The 19834-nt window shown below is 35.5% G+C and overlaps 2 protein-coding genes across 2 annotated transcripts in view; one reads left to right on the top strand and one right to left on the bottom strand.

The window, feature by feature from the left end:
• Positions 1-850: 850 nt before the first annotated feature.
• On the top strand, positions 851-18980 carry LOC140061097 (uncharacterized). Its single transcript, XM_072107544.1, has 9 exons — positions 851-1653; positions 2068-2303; positions 2539-2587; positions 2694-2796; positions 3109-3284; positions 3439-3608; positions 3711-3862; positions 3942-4055; positions 16258-18980. The coding sequence occupies exons 1-9, from the start codon at positions 1449-1451 to the stop codon at positions 16259-16261; spliced, it is 1209 nt and encodes a 402-aa protein (XP_071963645.1). The 5' UTR covers positions 851-1448; the 3' UTR covers positions 16262-18980.
• Positions 9418-19834, bottom strand: part of LOC140061095 (G patch domain-containing protein 2-like) — a 33663-nt gene continuing 23246 nt past the window's right edge. The window contains exons 2-9 of the mRNA XM_072107542.1: positions 14029-14849; positions 13805-13905; positions 13411-13569; positions 13149-13228; positions 11053-11129; positions 10796-10921; positions 10355-10497; positions 9418-10262 (exon numbers count right to left, since the gene is read on the bottom strand). Of these exons, the coding sequence (XP_071963643.1) occupies positions 10084-10262; positions 10355-10497; positions 10796-10921; positions 11053-11129; positions 13149-13228; positions 13411-13569; positions 13805-13905; positions 14029-14816 (1653 nt within the window). The 5' untranslated portion in view covers positions 14817-14849 and the 3' untranslated portion in view covers positions 9418-10083. The remainder of the gene's footprint in view (positions 10263-10354; positions 10498-10795; positions 10922-11052; positions 11130-13148; positions 13229-13410; positions 13570-13804; positions 13906-14028; positions 14850-19834) is intronic.

The following is a 19834-nucleotide window of genomic DNA, read 5'->3' as shown; positions in this document are numbered from 1 at the left end:
GACTATACGTACTAGGCCTACCCCAGACTTCTAAACCAAAAGTAGGCTCTACCAACAACGTATCATTTTTATAGGCCTACTTATCAATTTTTATCCTTATCACCTAATTATCTTCCCTGATTACGTTATATCGATCAAGTAAATATTACTTTCTATTAGATTCAATAAAACGGTATGTACATTTTATTGGTAGGCCCCTATATAAGATTGTTTGAATTAAGAACTCCCTGTAGATTTCGTGCTACGTGTTTTTGTTGACCGGGATTCCCATTTTATATAAAACACGCATTTATAGGGTGCGTGTCAAATAGACGACGCAGTTAATGTCATTTTCCATATATTTTTTTAATTGAATAATTCAGTAAAATGATCATATACACGTTTGTTTAAGGCAAGTAAACATTTTTGGCAGATTTTTTCTCTATAACAGCTACTTGGTTTTGCTGACCGGGATTTCCCTTTTTATAAAAAAAAAAGTCGTAACAGAAACACGAAGATGAGGAAATCTAGTGTGAGAGGCATAGTTGCTTGATATGCCACATTAATGTTCACAATAACAATCACTTTGTTCGGATTTCGCGTATGCAAATTTAGCATTTAATGGTAATCGGAGTATCTTATCCGGATATTAGTCCTGATGTCGGAAGCAGGGTACCGATAATTGCTGAGACAGACGCAATTACCACCACTATAAAAATAATGAAAACCGGATTATACAGTGAGTCATCATAAAACACGAAGCATCCAACTTTAAACACACAATACACTGAAATCGGTGTTGTACCGACGTAGTGTACCGTAGTTTAAATGACTCTTAGGCTCTTTTGAAATCAGCAAATATTACAATTGTACAAAATAAGATTTGGAGGGAAAACAGCCCTCAAAAGCACCTTTTATTCACCACAACCCGTTCAAATATTGGTATGTCGTTTGACTATACAGTATTCGATCTGAATGCTATCTGGTAGGTATTGAAGGATTTTAACAATTGAACACTACGCATGGATTGTTCCATTATCGACAATTGAATAGAAAGGAGAAGATTTTGGGACGTGTCGTGACGTTCAGGAAATAATTACAGAACGTGGACCTGTTATTCAGTTTGTAAGCGAAATTTCTATATACTTGTGTCGGTACCATTTCAAGTAAACGTATGCAATATTGAGTTTGTTTGAACGGTATTTGAACATTTTCACACAGTTCATAGTCTTGTGTGTCGTTAGCAATCCGCCGCAGCACATTGGCTACTATGATAATTCAATTTAACAAGAGGAGTGGATCGTTTGTCATCAACCCAGAAATCGAGTCATGTTCTTGTCTTCTTTGAAACTTTGAAATATCATCGTATTTAAAAAGTCACACTTTAAGTGACGCTTATTCGGTAGTTGCCGGCTGACGAGTTTTTTTAGTACTATCCAGTTTGAAGGTAACGTTACGAAAAATACAAAATGCAAGACGTCTACACTGAAGCATCAGTAGCTCGCCGTAGGCAAACAAAAGAAGAGAGCAATGGAATGTCACCAGGTTTACTTAAAAGTGACGTATTAGATGTTGCCTTCAATACCAAGATAAATTGGTGGCAACAAGTTGCAAAGTTATTTGTTTGCGCATCAACAGGAATTGTTTTTGGATTTGCAATGGAAAAGGGACGAGGTTAGGCCAATAATGATACGTTATCATCATCATCTACCAACATCATAATGCATCATCAACACTGACAACAATCACTGTATTAATTACTGTACTGTTTTAATCTGTTTTGAAATCCGAATATTTACGGGTTGGAATTAAGATTCTGTTGAGATTTTAAAAACACCATTATCAGTTACAAGGCTAGTAGCCTATGCGCTGTTTCCATAGTGACAAGCATCTCTCAGCACAGCAGGTTCCGGATTAAGACGGTGAACTCAGTCAGAGTAGTTAAACATAGTTCACGTCGTATCATATATAATGATACGACGTGAACTATGTATAATATTATTATAATTGTATTCTATTTTTTATGCAATGCACTAAAGGTGTTCTAAATTCTTCCATTACATGTATCTCTCAATTTGTACATTTCAGTATTTGAGCCATGGCTAATCAGGCAGCAAATGCAATTTAGAAAGTTCGTGATGATGAAAATGTTTTTGTCAGCAGTTGCATCTAGTTTGATTTGTTTCTCTGTCATGTCTGTTGCCTTCAAGTCATCATTTCAAACGGCAAGTAGAAACTACCTCACGGGCGTCTTCTCAAAGAGTGTTACCGCCACATCTGTCGGAGGAGCCTTTCTAGGAGCCGGGATGACGTTGTCGGGAGGAGTAAGAAACATTTTGTCCGTTTTTAAAACAAAATCCCTCTACTACGGTATTTAGACAAGGCAACTATTACACTAATAATAATATGCCTATATTATGCTGGAAGTACCTGTTCAACAATATAATTAAATACTGTACTTCTTGAACAGCTAAATTAAGGATCCAGTTAAAAATAAAAATGGATGTACAGTATGTCGAAAAAATTGGGTAATAATAATATTTATAATGGATTTTTCAGTGTCCCGGAAATGTTCTTATTCAATTTGGATCGGGAGTGAACAACGCAGGTACGTTTAGACACTAGTGTGTATTTTAAAGAATAATCATAAATCACAAAAACAATGAATAATGTTGCGAAAGTTATAGTGGTAGTACAATAATTATTGGTTTCAGGTACGACTTTCGTTGGATGTTTGGTAGGAGCATTGATATATGGTCTGATAGAATCATCTATAGCTAATTACATGACACCTACATTTAAATTCAAAGTCTATACGTGAGTCCCGATTTTCTATTCCTTAGCGGTACTAATTTCGCACATCAAAATAGTAATAAAACCGGTAATATACTGTAGTGTTGACCTGAAAGCTTGTGATAATATAATCAATACCCCTTAACTTGTGTACATAAGATTATCAAAACACAGGGAGGGCAATATGCCATGTTATAGTTGCTATAGTGAACACAATTAAGTTCTGGCAAATTTAGTTTTGTATTGTATAATACTATGAGTATGAGTTTAGTAAAGGCGATGTACTTGGGGCTTACCCTTTCTTTCTAAAGCATAAAAGAAATTATTTGTTTTCAGCTTAGAAAGATATTTTGAAGTTAAGTATCTAAGCATTGCATTGCCATTGGCAATGTGCCTTCTCTTAATGGTGGCATTAGTGGAACATCTATACCCATGGACATCAGAGTTAACGGACAGACAATTACAAGCTGAAACGGTATTACATCTCAGGGCTTGGCCTTCATATTTATGTGGTAAACTGCTCTTTTCCCTATTTAAAAAAATATTTTTCAACAAAAAGTAAAACAATACAATATTCCGATATTTTCTCATATCTCAGTAGTCTTATTTCAGCATATGATATGGATTTGAACATGATGAACACATTTAACCAATTTTATGTTTCAGGTGGATTGATTGGCCTACTTCAAATCCCAATCATTTTGGCAGTTGAGGACACACTTGGAGGAAGTAGTAGTTACTGTACAATGGTATCACAAGCTTTTTCTAATGATAGTCTTAACAAATGGTCTCCTTATTTGGCAAATCTCAGTGGTGGCATAGACAATTGGTGGCAAGTGAGGGAACATTTTTTTCTGTTATAAATTAAACAATTTTAATCTAAATTTGTTTATTTCCAAAAGCAATAGACACTTTTAAAATATTAAATATATTTGCAGGTATATTATGTGGCATCTGCAATATTAGGTGGGTTCATGTCATCGCATCTGTCTGGTACATACGGCAGCGCTGAAGGTGTTGGTGCAGTAGAAGCTTTCCTGGGAGGTGCTCTTATGGTGTTTGGAGCACGACTAGCAGGAGGTTGCACCAGGTAACTGTCTACTCACCATGTTTGTATTGATTATTACAAACAAGAACGCCAAATCCTAATATCAATTATTATTTTTCAGTGGACATGGATTATCAGGATTGGGAACACTCAACATTCTGTCATTTTTAGCAGTACCAGCTATGTTTGGTGGTGGCATGGCGACAGCGGCCATCATGGATACATTTGATTATATGTAAATTAATTATCAATACATTTAAGGGTTTGATATAACAAAGGCAAATTGAAGGGGAAAAGCAATAGTGTGTTGTTAACAGTAACTGGATCTTAATAGAGATGCAAAATAAACATTTATAAACTTGCCAATAATATTAATTTGTTAGGGTTAAAGTAACATGTCATTGAAAGGGTCTAATATATTGTTGTAATACAGTCTATATAAGCAAACATACTAATCAATGGTGAAAGGGTCTAGTATATCGTTGTAATAGAATTATTCAATTCTGTGTTGTAATATTGTGTATAAGCAAACATACTAATCAATGGTGAAAGGGTCTAATATATCGTTGTAATAAAATTATTCAATTCTGTGTTGTAATATTGTGTATAATTATAAGCAAACATACTAATCAATGGCGGAAGGGTCTAATATATCGTTGTAATAGAATTATTCAATTCTGTGTTGTAATATTGTGTATAAGCAAACATACTAATCAATGGTGGAAGGGTCTAATATATCGTTGTAATAGAATTATTCAATTCTGTGTTGTAATATTGTGTATAAGCAAACATACTAATCAACGGTGGAAGGGTCTAATATTTCGTTGTAATAGAATTATTCAATTCTGTGTTGTAATATTGTGTATAAGCAAACATACTAATCAATGGTGGAAGGGTCTAGTATATCGTTGTAATAGAATTATTCAATTCTGTGTTGTAATATTGTGTATAAGCAAACATACTAATCAATGGTGGAAGCTAGGTCTAATATTTCGTTGTAATAGAATTATTCAATTCTGTGTTGTAATATAGTGTATAATTATAAGCAAACATACTAATCAATGGCGGAAGGGTCTAATATATCGTTGTAATAGAATTATTCAATTCTGTGTTGTAATATTGTGTATAAGCAAACATACTAATCAATGGTGGAAGGGTCTAATATATCGTTGTAATAGAATTATTCAATTCTGTGTTGTAATATTGTGTATAAGCAAACATACTAATCAACGGTGGAAGGGTCTAATATTTCGTTGTAATAGAATTATTCAATTCTGTGTTGTAATATTGTGTATAAGCAAACATACTAATCAATGGTGGAAGGGTCTAGTATATCGTTGTAATAGAATTATTCAATTCTGTGTTGTAATATTGTGTATAAGCAAACATACTAATCAATGGTGGAAGCTAGGTCTAATATTTCGTTGTAATAGAATTATTCAATTCTGTGTTGTAATATAGTGTATAAGCAAACATACTAATCAACGGTGGAAGGGTCTAGTATATCGATGTAATTGAATTATTCAATTCTGTGTTGTAATATTGTGTATAAGCAAACATACTAATCAACGGTGGAAGGGTCTAGTATATCGTTGTAATAGAATTATTCAATTCTGTGTTGTAATATTGTGTATAAGCAAACATACTAATCAATGGTGGAAGGGTCTAGTATATCGTTGTAATAGAATTATTCAATTCTGTGTTGTAATATAGTGTATAAGCAAACATACTAATCAATGGTGGAAGGGTATAATATATCGTTGTAATAAAATTATTCAATTCTGTGTTGTAATATAGTGTATAAGCAAACATATTAGTTTTTTGCATTGTCATAATAACAAAAAAAAATTGATGCAATGGATATTTAAAGCTTAATGGACAAATAAAACTTTGGAATCACTTACAAGACAATTAAACATATGATGACAATGACAGGATGATTCATCAAAACCACACAATATCCTTAATATGGAATATTAGCATTTACCAAACAATAGATTTGTAATTTTATTATTTTGAAATTTTATTGAAGTCTTAGCATGGTTTACAGTCTTTAAAATGCTATAATTACAATGCACTATTTTGCATTATTTCATGATTTTCATTACAAAATTAAATTATTTAAAACCTGATTAAGCACTAAAATTGAAAATATTTAAAATTTAAAAAATTTAAAAAAGAAAATATACAGCAAAAAATTGTATCGCAATTACAAAAACATATTAAAAAAAATCTTATTCTACTGATCTAGTCAATTTGATTTAAAAAGATGTTCATTCAAGATTTTATTATTCAGTAGAGACCAAGATTTAGATTGTAGATTAAAAATATATTAAAAAGTTGTGAAACAAATACTGTAGTTGCTTCAACCTATAAAAAACTGTATTAAATTGTTGTAACTGAATTAAACAATATGCATATTAGTCAGGTGGCTTAGCAATTTTAACGTTACCGGCCGGACAAAAGTACCAAAATTGGTATGGAGTTTCCTTTTGACCTATCTATTGATTTTATCCGTGGAACCCACTTGATCGGGTCCGATTTTCCAAGATGGCTGCCAAAATCCAAGATGGCCGCCAGAAAAAAGGAAATGCCATATATCTGGCTGTAAAACTCGTAAATCAACAAATGGGGTGTCAATTTAAGGGTTTCTGGGGTCAATGAAACAGATGCTGGTTATGCCATATTGCTCAGACCACCTATTTCCAAGATGGCGGCCAAATTTCAAAATGGCCGCCTAAAAAAGGAAATGTTGTGTATGTCACTCTAAAAATCGGAAATGAACAAATGAGGTATTAATTCAGGGGTTTCTGGGGTCACCGAAACAGATGCTGGTCAAGCCATTTTGCTCAGGTCACCCATTTCCAAAATGGCGGCCAAATTTCCAAATGGCTTCCAAAAAAACCCCAAAAACTTAGAAATTAACAAAAACAATGTATGAAAAAGGTTTACTTGGCTCGACTTGTTAATGGTTATTGGACTTATATAATAGCTACATTACAGTTTACAGTTAATTACAGTTGATTTACCCTATTTGTATGAACATGTGCACCGGCAAAGAGCATTTGCAGACTGTACAGGCCCTTTTGCAGCCACATTTCACAAAGTCTCTGCAAGCTTTAGATGCCACTGGAATGGTAGACCAGACAGGTTCCCATGAGTTCCCAACTTTCACTCATGCATAGTCGGTTGGACACGGATTTGTTTGTTGAGATAACATGCATGTTGTCCAGATGCCAGCTTGGTATACGGCCCTCCTAGTGTGCTGGAGTTATAGTGCATTCTGAGTAGGTGGTATCTTGTCAACAGCTTGCCGTTTCTGGCTGAACCAGTTCCATCCGAGCACTGTTAACATTCATGGCGTTACTTGTTTTGTCATAAACTACGACAACTAGTCTCTCAGAATGTAAGTGAAGATGCTCAAACGGATGTGCGGCAAGATGAAGAAAGGAGGCATCCGTAACTTCGTCATAAGCATTCCATGCCTGCCAAAACGATTTCTTCCCATTACCTCTAAACGCTGAGGTAGTATCACATCCTGACAGGGAGTGGAACATTGGCAGGGAACGTGATTTACGTTCACCGAGATGTGCACAAATGGCGTTGATACTGTAATGAGTGTAGTTCTTTCCAGTTCCAAATGCTATCCAGAGATCAAGATCAGCATTTATCTGAGAGAGGTCATGAAACACACCGATAAGAACAACGACAACATCTGTATCCACAGTTTGCACCTGGATGGATTTTGCTCCATTTTCCAACGCGTGTTTCACGTGAACCACAATCCCAGTGTCTGATTCCTCTTGACTACAGCTGGACATTTTGAACTGCGTTCTAACACATGTAACATGCTCTCCAGCTGTGATATATACCGAACACTCAGGAGGGATGCTGCAATCCGCAACTTTTGATGAAAGGAATTCAAAAAAGTTCTTTCTTGTTGATTGGATCACGGAGGAAGTCATTCCAGTTGCCCGGCAGCTTGGTATCACCTGATACTTGTCTACGCACACCTTTGCCTCGTTTCTCTCTGGTTCCCTCCTTAAGGCTATCTGGTCGGTATTCGTCCCACACAACATCCACTCGCTTTGTGTCACGTAGCTGACGTTTCAGATGGGGTATAAACACGTTGTCAGCATATTCTTGGAATGTTGAGACATTTATTACAGGTAATGCATGTACTGTCACCGCACCATCCAGAACTTTGCAGTCATATAATACAGGTGCCTCTGTGTGGTTTGATTCGATACATTGTAACAGATGACATTTGGTACCAGACAGATTAAGCTTTCCAAACTCAGACAGGGATGGAGGATACGACTGTACTTCGTGTGCAAAGAATTCACTGATGTCACCATCTCTATTTTGTAAGGAAATGTATAACTGGCCGAAGAGTGCCACATTGTTCTCAAGCACCTTTACTTTCTTGCAATCCTTTGATTTGACTTTGAGCTTTGTTGAGAGCAAGGGTGGTGAATTCTTTGAGATTGTATCATGTATGGTAACGACTACGATTCACGAGCACGGTCTTCACATACTCTTGATACTTCTTTGTGCCTGTATCTTCTAGTGTACGGATTGTATCCACTACTGCCTCATTCGCGCAGTTACGACTATCAAGAGTTACTAACTCAGGGAAGTCATCTAGGAAGGGATTTCCCATCTTGCGTATTGTGTTAGATAGACTATCAACCTGTCGCTGGAAGGTTTTCTGTGCTGCAAGTCCCTGTTCATGGTGTTCAAAGTTAGCTGGGTTTTCCGGATCATTGTCATGAATATATTCATTCTCATACTGTCTCAGAAGTCTGGCAATCTCGGGTCCAGCAGTCATCCAGCGTCTGAAGGCAACTGTTCTCTGTAAGTCCTACTACACCACCGGATGCTTTCACCACTTTATTCTCTTGCTCATGCACTTGGTCTATTGGAATCGCAGAGTATCTGTGTAACGACTTTGCGATTGTCCAGTGATTCCGAATTTCAAACTCATATTTGATCTCTTGTGGCAATGCCTTCATGTCTCTAATGTGTACAGGCAGCCACCGAGAATAGTTCACATGATCTAACGCAACGAACAATGGCACGAGTGCCTCCAATACAGAAATAGGAAGCAATAGGAAGTCTCTCCCGATGGGCTCTAACAAATATGAGAATCAGAATCTCATGGTGTGCGATCATGTTCCAGAACTTGAACTTGGGGGATTTCTTAGACAATTGTTCAAACTCTCATCAACATTAGATCTCTGGTTAAATGCTTCATTCAGTAGCCGCTGAAGAACAAGAACAGTGACTTGATGGGCATGTCGAGTTCTGGTAATGTGTGATACTTTCAGCAATGAATCAGCTGTTCCAGATGAAGCAACGTCAGATTCAGTGAGAGCCGTTGTCCAAACTGACTCATCTAATAAATCGCCAACAGTGTTCCATAGCTCCTTCTCAATGTGCAGTCCGCCCATCATAACTACGTAGACTTTCTCACCATAGAGATCTGGCCATTTCCATTTTTAAATTTGACCGTCATCTTGGAAATGAGTAACCTGAGCAAAATGGCTTGACCAGTATCTGTTTCAGTAACCTCAGATACCTTTGAATTGACACCTTATTTGTTCATTTATGATTTTTACAGCCTTATATAATATTTCCTTTTTTTGGCAGCCATTTTGAAATTTGGCCGCCATCTTGGAATTGGGTGACCTGAGCAAAATGGCTTGACCAGCATCTATTACAGTGACCTCAGAAACCCCTGAATTGACACCTCATTTGTTAATTTCTGATTTTTACAGTCTGATATATGACATTTGATTTTTTTGGCGGCCATTTTAAAATTTGACCGCCATCTTGGAAATTGGTGGTCTGAGGAACATGACATGACCAGCTTCTGTTTCAGTGACCCCCAGAAACCCTGACATTGACACCCCATTTGTTGATTTATGAGTCTTACAGCCAGATATATGGCATTTCCTTTTTTCTGGCTGCCATCTTGGATTTTGGCCGCCATCTTGGAAAATTGGACCGGATCAAGTGGGTTCCACGGAAAAAATCAATAGATAGGTCGAAAGGAAACTCCATGCCAAATTTGGTACTTTTGTCCGGCCGGTAACGTTAATCCTGAAAATTGTTGCTAAGCCACCTGACTATATTAAAATCCTAGCCAAAATACAGTGTTTATAAGGAAAATATATTTTGATAATTAACATACTTTATTAGTAGTACTTGAATTTATCTAGAGTTTTAGCTGGTAAGATATAGCAACTAACCTTCTATTTTTATTTTAATTTATCATATCCTAAGCCTTTGTTTTTCTGCCTTTGAAATGCTCTAATTGGTTCTTGAATACCGGATCCATCAGCTCCAAGACCAGTTCCAGGCTTCCATCCCATGTTCTGTAACATCTGATTTCCAATATTGCTATTTGGTATTGGATTTGAATATCGGTCTACATAACCTAAATGTAAGAAGTAAATATACAAAACAAAAGAACTGAATTGAGACAATCTATTCCAAGGGATAACATAACAAAAAAGAAATTAGTGTTACCTTCTTGAAATGGTATGGATGTAGGCGGAGTCTTTCTTCTTCTTTTGGGGTCAAGATATGGTGGATAATGTTTGACCTTTCCATTAGAGGCAACTGCAAGAAGGTACTCATCTATAGTGCCTTGATCTGCAATGTAGCTATTTCTAAACAAACACAAATCTTAATTAATGTAAAGCTCAACATTTTCACGGCCTTAAATTTACTATTTCGCGACCTTTTATTTTCGCAATTCTACAATTTGACGAAACAAAATTGGCGAATTTATTTCATTTGTTTACAGTATTTAATATATTCGCACACTATGAATAGAGCATATAAATTTCAATTTCCAGTCCATACACACTACAAAATGTGTATATTGACAACATACAAATGTGCAACCTTGGTAAAAGGTAAAGTAAAGGTAAAATTAAACGGATTTGCTAATAATAAGCATCCTACCTCGTTTTAAAAAGAGTTAAGGAGCATTTTTTGTTTGTCCATTCATTTTTTACATCAAGATTATACAAAGATGCAAGTTGCCCAATTTGAATACGCGTCTTTTTCTTCATTGGTGCTAACCACAATCTACAATTTCAAAAAAGGACTATGTTTAAATAATGCATCAAATATTGCCTACTGTATAACCAGTTTAACCAGAACAAATTCAAATCAAAATCCATAAATATGAAGACAGGCTAAATAAAGAATTAACTTACTCATCCTCATGTTGATTCTTTAAAAAACGTACTATTTTCTGGTTGACATTATGTAGAAATGAGTTAGAAGTTTTTTGCTGAAAAGTAATAATAAAAGTAAGTTTATAACCATGCCATTATAAATCAATCAATAAATCAATTATTTTGGAAATAACAACATTACCTGGTCCATCCACACTGTATCATACAGGCTTACATGCAAATAACACCATTACCTGGTCCATCCACACTGTATCATACAGGCTTACATGCAAATAACATTATTACTTGGTCCCTCCACACTGTATCATACAGGATTACATGCAAATAACACCATTACCTGGTCCATCCACACTGTATCATACAGGCTTACATGTAAATAACAACATTACCTGGTCCATCCACACTGTATCATACAGGCTTACATGCAAATAACACCATTACCTGGTCCATCCACACTGTATCATACAGGCTTACATTCAAATAACAACATTACCTGGTCCATCCACACTGTATCATACAGGCTTACATGCAAATAACACCATTACCTGGTCCATCCACACTGTATCATACAGGCTTACATGCAAATAACACCATTACTTGGTCCATCCACACTGTATCATACAGGCTTACATGCAAATAACACCATTACCTGGTCCATCCACACTGTATTATACAGGCTTACATGCAAATAACAACATTACCTGGTCCATCCACACTGTATCATACAGGCTTACATTCAAATAACACCATTACCTGGTCCATCCACACTGTATCATACAGGCTTACATGCAAATAACACCATTACCTGGTCCATCCACACTGTATCATACAGGCTTACATGTAAATAACAACATTACCTGGTCCATCCACACTGTATCATACAGGCTTACATGCAAATAACACCATTACCTGGTCCATCCACACTGTATCATACAGGCTTACATTCAAATAACAACATTACCTGGTCCATCCACACTGTATCATACAGGCTTACATGCAAATAACACCATTACCTGGTCCATCCACACTGTATTATACAGGCTTACATGCAAATAACAACATTACCTGGTCCATCCACACTGTATCATACAGGCTTACATTCAAATAACACCATTACCTGGTCCATCCACACTGTATCATACAGGCTTACATGCAAATAACACCATTACCTGGTCCATCCACACTGTATCATACAGGCTTACATGTAAATAACAACATTACCTGGTCCATCCACACTGTATCATACAGGCTTACATGCAAATAACACCATTACCTGGTCCATCCACACTGTATCATACAGGCTTACATTCAAATAACAACATTACCTGGTCCATCCACACTGTATCATACAGGCTTACATGCAAATAACACCATTACCTGGTCCATCCACACTGTATCACACAGGCTTACATGCAAATAACACCATTACTTGGTCCATCCACACTGTATCATACAGGCTTACATGCAAATAACACCATTACCTGGTCCATCCACACTGTATTATACAGGCTTACATGCAAATAACAACATTACCTGGTCCATCCACACTGTATCATACAGGCTTACATTCAAATAACACCATTACCTGGTCCATCCACACTGTATCATACAGGCTTACATGCAAATAACACCATTACCTGGTCCATCCACACTGTATCATACAGGCTTACATGTAAATAACAACATTACCTGGTCCATCCACACTGTATCATACAGGCTTACATGCAAATAACACCATTACCTGGTCCATCCACACTGTATCATACAGGCTTACATTCAAATAACAACATTACCTGGTCCATCCACACTGTATCATACAGGCTTACATGCAAATAACACCATTACCTGGTCCATCCACACTGTATCATACAGGCTTACATGTAAATAACACCATTACCTGGTCCATCCACACTGTATCATACAGGCTTACATTCAAATAACAACATTACCTGGTCCATCCACACTGTATCATACAGGCTTACATGCAAATAACACCATTACCTGGTCCATCCACACTGTATCATACAGGCTTACATGTAAATAACACCATTACCTGGTCCATCCACACTGTATCATACAGGCTTACATGCAAATAATATATGATGAATAATTACCTTTACTTTGCCTTTTCTTCTCGAGTTTCTTATCCTGAAATCATCAGCATTTTCAAATTTCTGAACTTGATTATGAAAACCTGTCATTAAAAAATAAAAAACTTAATTGCTATTGATGTCACTTTCGTAATTGTCAATAACAATTTACAAATACAATTACTCTCTAGTAAATCAACTCAACAAATCCTTATATTATTTAATAAAGTTCCTACATCCGATTCGCTGCTTTTTTATAAGTTACAAGTAAACATGGTAATTATACCTGATTGAGAGCAAATAGACATCAATGGAAAACTTCCTTCTAGTATGTTCTGAAATTTAGGATCAAAATCTTTAACTTGCTTTTCCCACCATGGAATGATTCCAGGAATACCATATACTCCTCCAGGTTCATGAAAAAAATCACTTTGTTCGTCATCTCCTAATATGGTAACAACAAGTTGAAGAATTAATGTGTATTCAGGACCAGGATTATCTTTACTGTTATATCCAAAGAGTTGGCATATCAATTTGTTTTCTCATTAAATTAATTTAAGTTACAGTAATGCCATTAAAATATGTTTGTTTTGTACTTGCATCTTCTAATATTGCACCACAAAATTGTGCCAATTCCTTACAAACAACTCCTTTAGTTCCACTATCTAAGTTTACAGTACCTTCTCTGCCTTCATCATTGGTAAATACAACAATGTTTCCATCATCATCAGAAGAAGAACTACTAAAACTACTACTGCTGTGACTAGAAGCTGCTGCAAACCTACAGATCAACAATTTTTATTAGTTTCATTAAATCAATTAAACTCAAATTAGGATGCTACAGTCACACACAGCTACCATAACAGACAAATAGACATGACACACAAAAACAAAATGTACTTACTCTTCTGTATCTCTATCTTTAGCTTCCATTGTGACGTCACTATCTTGTACACTCTCTAGATCAGCATTACTGGTGGGCGTACCCAAATCTTCCATACTATCTTCATGATCTGGAGCCAAGAAATCCATTGATTTTGATTCATGTTCAAGAGACATTGAAGTTGATGCGGCACATTCAGTACTGCTATTTTTACATTTCTCACTATTGCTTTTCTGTTTAACCTTATACCCAAATGCACCTTCTAACTTTAGAACTGTATTATCTTTGTCATTCTTTTTTGTTTTGCGTAATTTTCTACGCCGTTTACGTGTTTGAGAGACATAGTCTTGTATAGGTACATTAGATATGATATCATTAGTTTCCCTATCAATAATCATTCTCCGCATACGTTTCTTTTTACGGTGAGGTTGTTTATGAATGTTATAATTCTCTGTAACAGAGTCTGATTCACCATACACATTACTAGTCGATGATGTAACAGTTACAGATGAACGTTGTACTACAATCATTTCATCTGATGCTGTGTCACTTAAGTCCTGCTGAGCTTTGATGTTCTCAATGTAATCTTTCAGAGCATCATCGTAACTAGAATCAGACCCACTACTTAAATTCCCACAATCACAAAGTGGATTTTGGTCACATCTTCTCTTGCGACCACGGCGTTTACGAGATTGCCTTCTCAACTGTTTTGGTGAAGTGACAGTCGAGGATGGACCATCATTATCTTGTTCAATATTTGCAACATGAACATCTAATGCGTCTGCTAGATCATGTGCAAGGTCTTCCATTATTATTTAATTAAATTGGTTTTTTTCTACAATCTGCAGGAAAAAAATTATTTTTTTTTATAATTATATTTATCATTTTAAAGTAACTAAATCCCCTTATCATTAGGCTTTATTAAAAGAATGCAGAATGTTGATGGTATTTACCATTCATTCTATGTTGGCGGGAGGACTAGGCCTATAATATAATGCTAGAAATACTTTATTCTACCAGTAGTACTACACTACTAATCTATTGTAGGTACGTAGACTGTATTGTAGCTAAGACCACAGGACTTGGCAAATATATAATATTAATATATACTTGTCTCAGATTATTTTGCAGGCAGTCTAGTCCAGTGGAGTTTGCCAATTGCCAGACGATCGGGGCCATGGACGATCGGGTACCAATTCATGCAGACGTTCGGGCCCAATATAATTAGACGTTCCATTATAAAAATAAAGGGAAGATGATCGGGTCGGATTTATAATTGTTCACCATAAAATATTATTATATGGGCAATTCCACGGTAACGGAATAACAATTCACAATGATTTTCGGCCTTTTTTAACCAACCCACTAGATCTGGGAAAGCTTTGAATAATAAATTTGATATGTGTGTGTAGTACACATACTTATCAATCTAAAACAGTCTACTTAAAAAAAAAAATTATAAAATCTTGATATTCAGGTAACTTTTATTTTGGTAACGGAATTACACAGAAAATTGATAATTAAATTTTTAACTTGAAACACGTGATTTCGTCTGAATACTATAAACAACTGAAGATTATGATTGGTATTACTATTAGAGTATATAGACATAAGATGTGGCTAATTTATTAATACAAGTTTACTTCGGATATTTTCATAGTTTCTCTGCATTTGGTTAGTTTTGTCTGGTAACAGAATTACATGACATGGTAACGGAATTACGCGTCTGATTATTGATTCAAATAGAACATCAAATAATATTTTTTTCTATGTTTTTTAGTGTTCTCATGGAACTTTAACAATGATTGATGCCTATTTAAACCAGATTTTATAAAAATCATCACATAAATTGGTTGGATCTACCTACTATAATAATAAAAAAATGTGCCTATCTGTGGTTCACATAGTCAATATATGCATTATCTGTCCACTGTATTTAAGTCATCTACACTATAACTAGAAACAAAATGTTCCAAATTTAAAAATGTTAACAAATTGAATTGTGAAGCTTAATTTTCATTGTCATATTCAAGAGCCTGGCCAAAATTTCTCTAATATTATTCTTGCCGAAGTGCCTAAAACTACCAACTTTAAGCTTAGATCGTCAGTGTTATCACTATTGAAGTTTAACTAGCTGTTGTATACACTGTACTATAGCCATCATCAAACTAATCATTATTAAATATAAGTTTATTCACTACTGTCATCAACTTTATGACTATTAACCTTCATTAACCTATTTTGATTCAGATAGATCCTTAAAAGTGGTGCTCGTATAGGGAATGAATTTGAATGATTTTAGCATCGGTTGGAAATATAGTTTAGTAATTGTTGGCGCAATGGTAAAATAAAACAACTACTACAGTAAATGTATAAAGTAAGTATGCCATTTATTCCAAACGAATCAAGTGAGGATTCTCAATAAATAGATAAAATATACAATATACAATGTTTGATAAGACAGCAATAAAATGGTGTAGCTACATGACTAGTTGAGAAAAGAGTGTGTTAATAATGTGGTCAGTGCATGGTAATATTGGGCTTGGCCCATCTCATCTGACCAATTAGGATTAAGAGAATTAATGTGGTTTTCTGTTAGAGTCATTAACATTCTTAAAATCCATTAGCTAGAAAAGTGAAGGTAACAGGAAGGTAACCAGTCAATGTGAGGTTAAATAAAGAGATATATATTAGGATGTATATGTGGGGATTAATCTAATCATGTGATAATTAAATATTTCCCCCTATAGGTGTTACTTCCCCCTATAAGGTCGTGTTCGTACGGTGGTTAAAATAAGCGCTTAATTTTATTTTATTTATTTTTTTAAAATTTATTTATTCGACTTCTCACTAACTCAGTTAGTGAAGGATCTGGACCAACAGGTGGTAAACACCTCTAAAACGGTCCAGTCCCAATTTGCACAGTGGCTGTGTGTGACAGTGGCTGTGTTTGTGTGGACTAGTACACCGGGGTAACCCCCTACTCGTCTCGAAAGATGTACTAGGTTCTTTAAAGTGCGTATGAGCTATGTGTACACTGGACCTACGGTTTATAGTCCTTATCCGAGAAGACTCGGGTAAGCCTCGGGTTATAAATTGAGGGTTGTTCGTGCTTGAAATATTTAACCGCTTAAATGCTTAATCGACGAATCACAAACCGGAAATTACGTTTTAAGGTCAGTTGTCTTTTACAACCTACGACCCCATTTTCGCACGCTAGTTTCGTGTTGTATATTTTTCACTCGCGATCTTTCTTAACTTTACAATAATATAACAATTACTTGTTACCTTTTACACTGCTTATCCTTGCGACAAACCTTATGCCTCTTAACGCCGATAATCCTGCCGAAATATGCCTTCTCCTGACGACCATTATTTTACTCATTGACGAAGAATTTGAGCCCAATGTTACACGACGGAAACACCACCGACCAGCTAGGCCTACTAAGCGGTCTACACCAACAAGGACAGCACCAGCTGACGATCGCTCTCGAAGCATGTATGGAAGAGCTTCGTAGGAGAAATGACGGGCCTAGGCAGCGAACGTTTGTCAAAATTTGACACATTGCCTCTATCGGAGATTTATTATCCTCGAAGGCCGAGTATAATTGGATTATCACTGAAATAACGTGCAAATTTGGTGAACATTTTGCCTCGAATTTTTTGTAGCCTGTGAGGCAAAAGTTAATTGGATCACGCGAACGGAAATCGGGAATAAGCTGGTATTTTCAACCCCTACGAACAGGCCCTAATTGTAACAGTCTTTTTCAAATGATTTGCTTTCTTTTGTATTCATGAACCGGTCAAGGAAGCAGATAGTTTTGTCTCTTATGTAATTAAAGATCTGATTAAAAGGCAATTACTCTACATTGTACATTATATTACTTTGTTATACATTTATAAGATTCTGTTATGCTTAAGAAACATTAATGTTGTATTTTAAGATGATTACATTCATAGGCCTAGACTTTTTGTTTTGGGTTTAACCTTGACTCATGGAATGTGCAGTTAGGAAGCCTATTTGAATAGTATTGTTACAATCTTGGAACTAGGATTTTATGCCATATAATGTTATAATTATATACTTTTGTGATAAACCTTCTTTGTATTAACAAATTATGTTTATATAGATTTAGTAATGTTTAGTTTATAGAAGATAGTTTCTAGTTAACAGTTTGTATAAAATAGTTCATCCTACAGTTCACACTTGATTAATTTGTACACACGAGGCTACCATGCGATACCGTGATAGATTGTCATGTAGTGCGCCCTCTATTTATCATAAAAATGGCTGCGCCCATGGATTTGTTATTGTTTATATATTTTACGCAAACCTAAGATTATAACTCCTTGATTTAGTATTCAAATAGTGTGAGTAAATTCCAACATGCATTTATTCTAGTAATATTCAGGCACTTATGATGTAATTGTGTAGGTAATTAATTAGGTATTTGTATACTCTAATATTAATAACAAAGTATACAGAGGCTGTTTAGGTAGACGTGCCGTTTGATGTAATAGTCGCAGTCCTCAGAGAGAAACCTTTTTATTAGAGTCGCCTGTTAAGTTGAGGTCGTTACTAAGAATTAGCTTGTATTTTAGAATATTATTTACTTTTGTTTCTCATTGTATTTATTTTGTGGTTTTCAGGACCATACTGATCTCTATTCATTGTTATGCTAAGAACAAATTACAACCAAATACACCACCGGACCGTGGTAAAAGTGAGAAAAGGCGTGTTTTTCCTTTTGTGTTGTCGTCCACATCCTTACATATAAATAATCAAATTAAAAGTAATTGTTGAATTGTTTAAAAGCTATGTGGTAGGTCTGCTACAGGAGCCCCCTTCCAGTGAAAGAATTAATGATAGAACGAGACAAAACGTTGAGGGAAATGAACATGTCTACCAGAACGAGTAGTACGGGGAGGGGTTGCCAAAATGGGTGACGGGTTGGTTGGTTTGACTAGGGGTGATTGTAAGACACAAAAAAGAATACACTGCGTCCTCACTGTTGTTATACGACTCAATCTCAAACTTTAATGCAACGTAAAATATGGTACACACGAAACATTAATTTGTATGGTATTTGGTTCGAAATCTGTAAGATATAATAACTCGCAAATTAAGCAATTGCTATAGCGCCATCTATATGGAAATCACTCAAGCGTGACGACCGATCTACGCTACAATCAGTACAATCGGACAAAATGAGTACGCTATAAATAACTAAACTATAGGAATACCGTCAGCGGTGGTTCTAAACAATGTAACTAACCACATAACACATGACATATAAACACTATGATTATCAAATTCTATGTTAATAAATCCAGGTGATCTGTAAATATATCTACGTTAACATGTTATTTCTGTATACTAGCTATCATTATACAAGTTTGCGTACGTAACATTTACACAAGATGGATGCCAAAGGCGAAAACTACATGCATCCTCATCAACACTTATGCATAAACTAATTATTAAATATTATAACAGTATAACGTTGATTCTGATTATGATCTAACAATGATTAACTATACTAATACTCACTCTTGAGCTCTCAATTAACAACCGAAAATTAAACTGTAGTTAACAATAATATGCCGTGTCTCAGAAAATCACACACGTGCGTCTATTACTGCTTCTCGTTACCTACACTAACATAAAAAATCACAACATAAATATAGAGGGCGTACTTCAAATATCCTAAACGATACACTCCCCCACCAAAAACAACACTAAACTTATTGTTCTTCAATTGGAAGGATTACAACTAATCGTTGCACAGCTCGTTTTAATGTTGTTACTAAACCAGTTTCTGTATGA

Source organism: Antedon mediterranea, chromosome 10 (assembly GCF_964355755.1).
Source record: "Antedon mediterranea chromosome 10, ecAntMedi1.1, whole genome shotgun sequence".
In the NCBI taxonomy this organism is placed as follows: domain Eukaryota; kingdom Metazoa; phylum Echinodermata; class Crinoidea; order Comatulida; family Antedonidae; genus Antedon; species Antedon mediterranea.
Note: the sequence above shows the minus strand (reverse complement) of the source record. Positions and strands in the feature narration are given on the sequence as shown.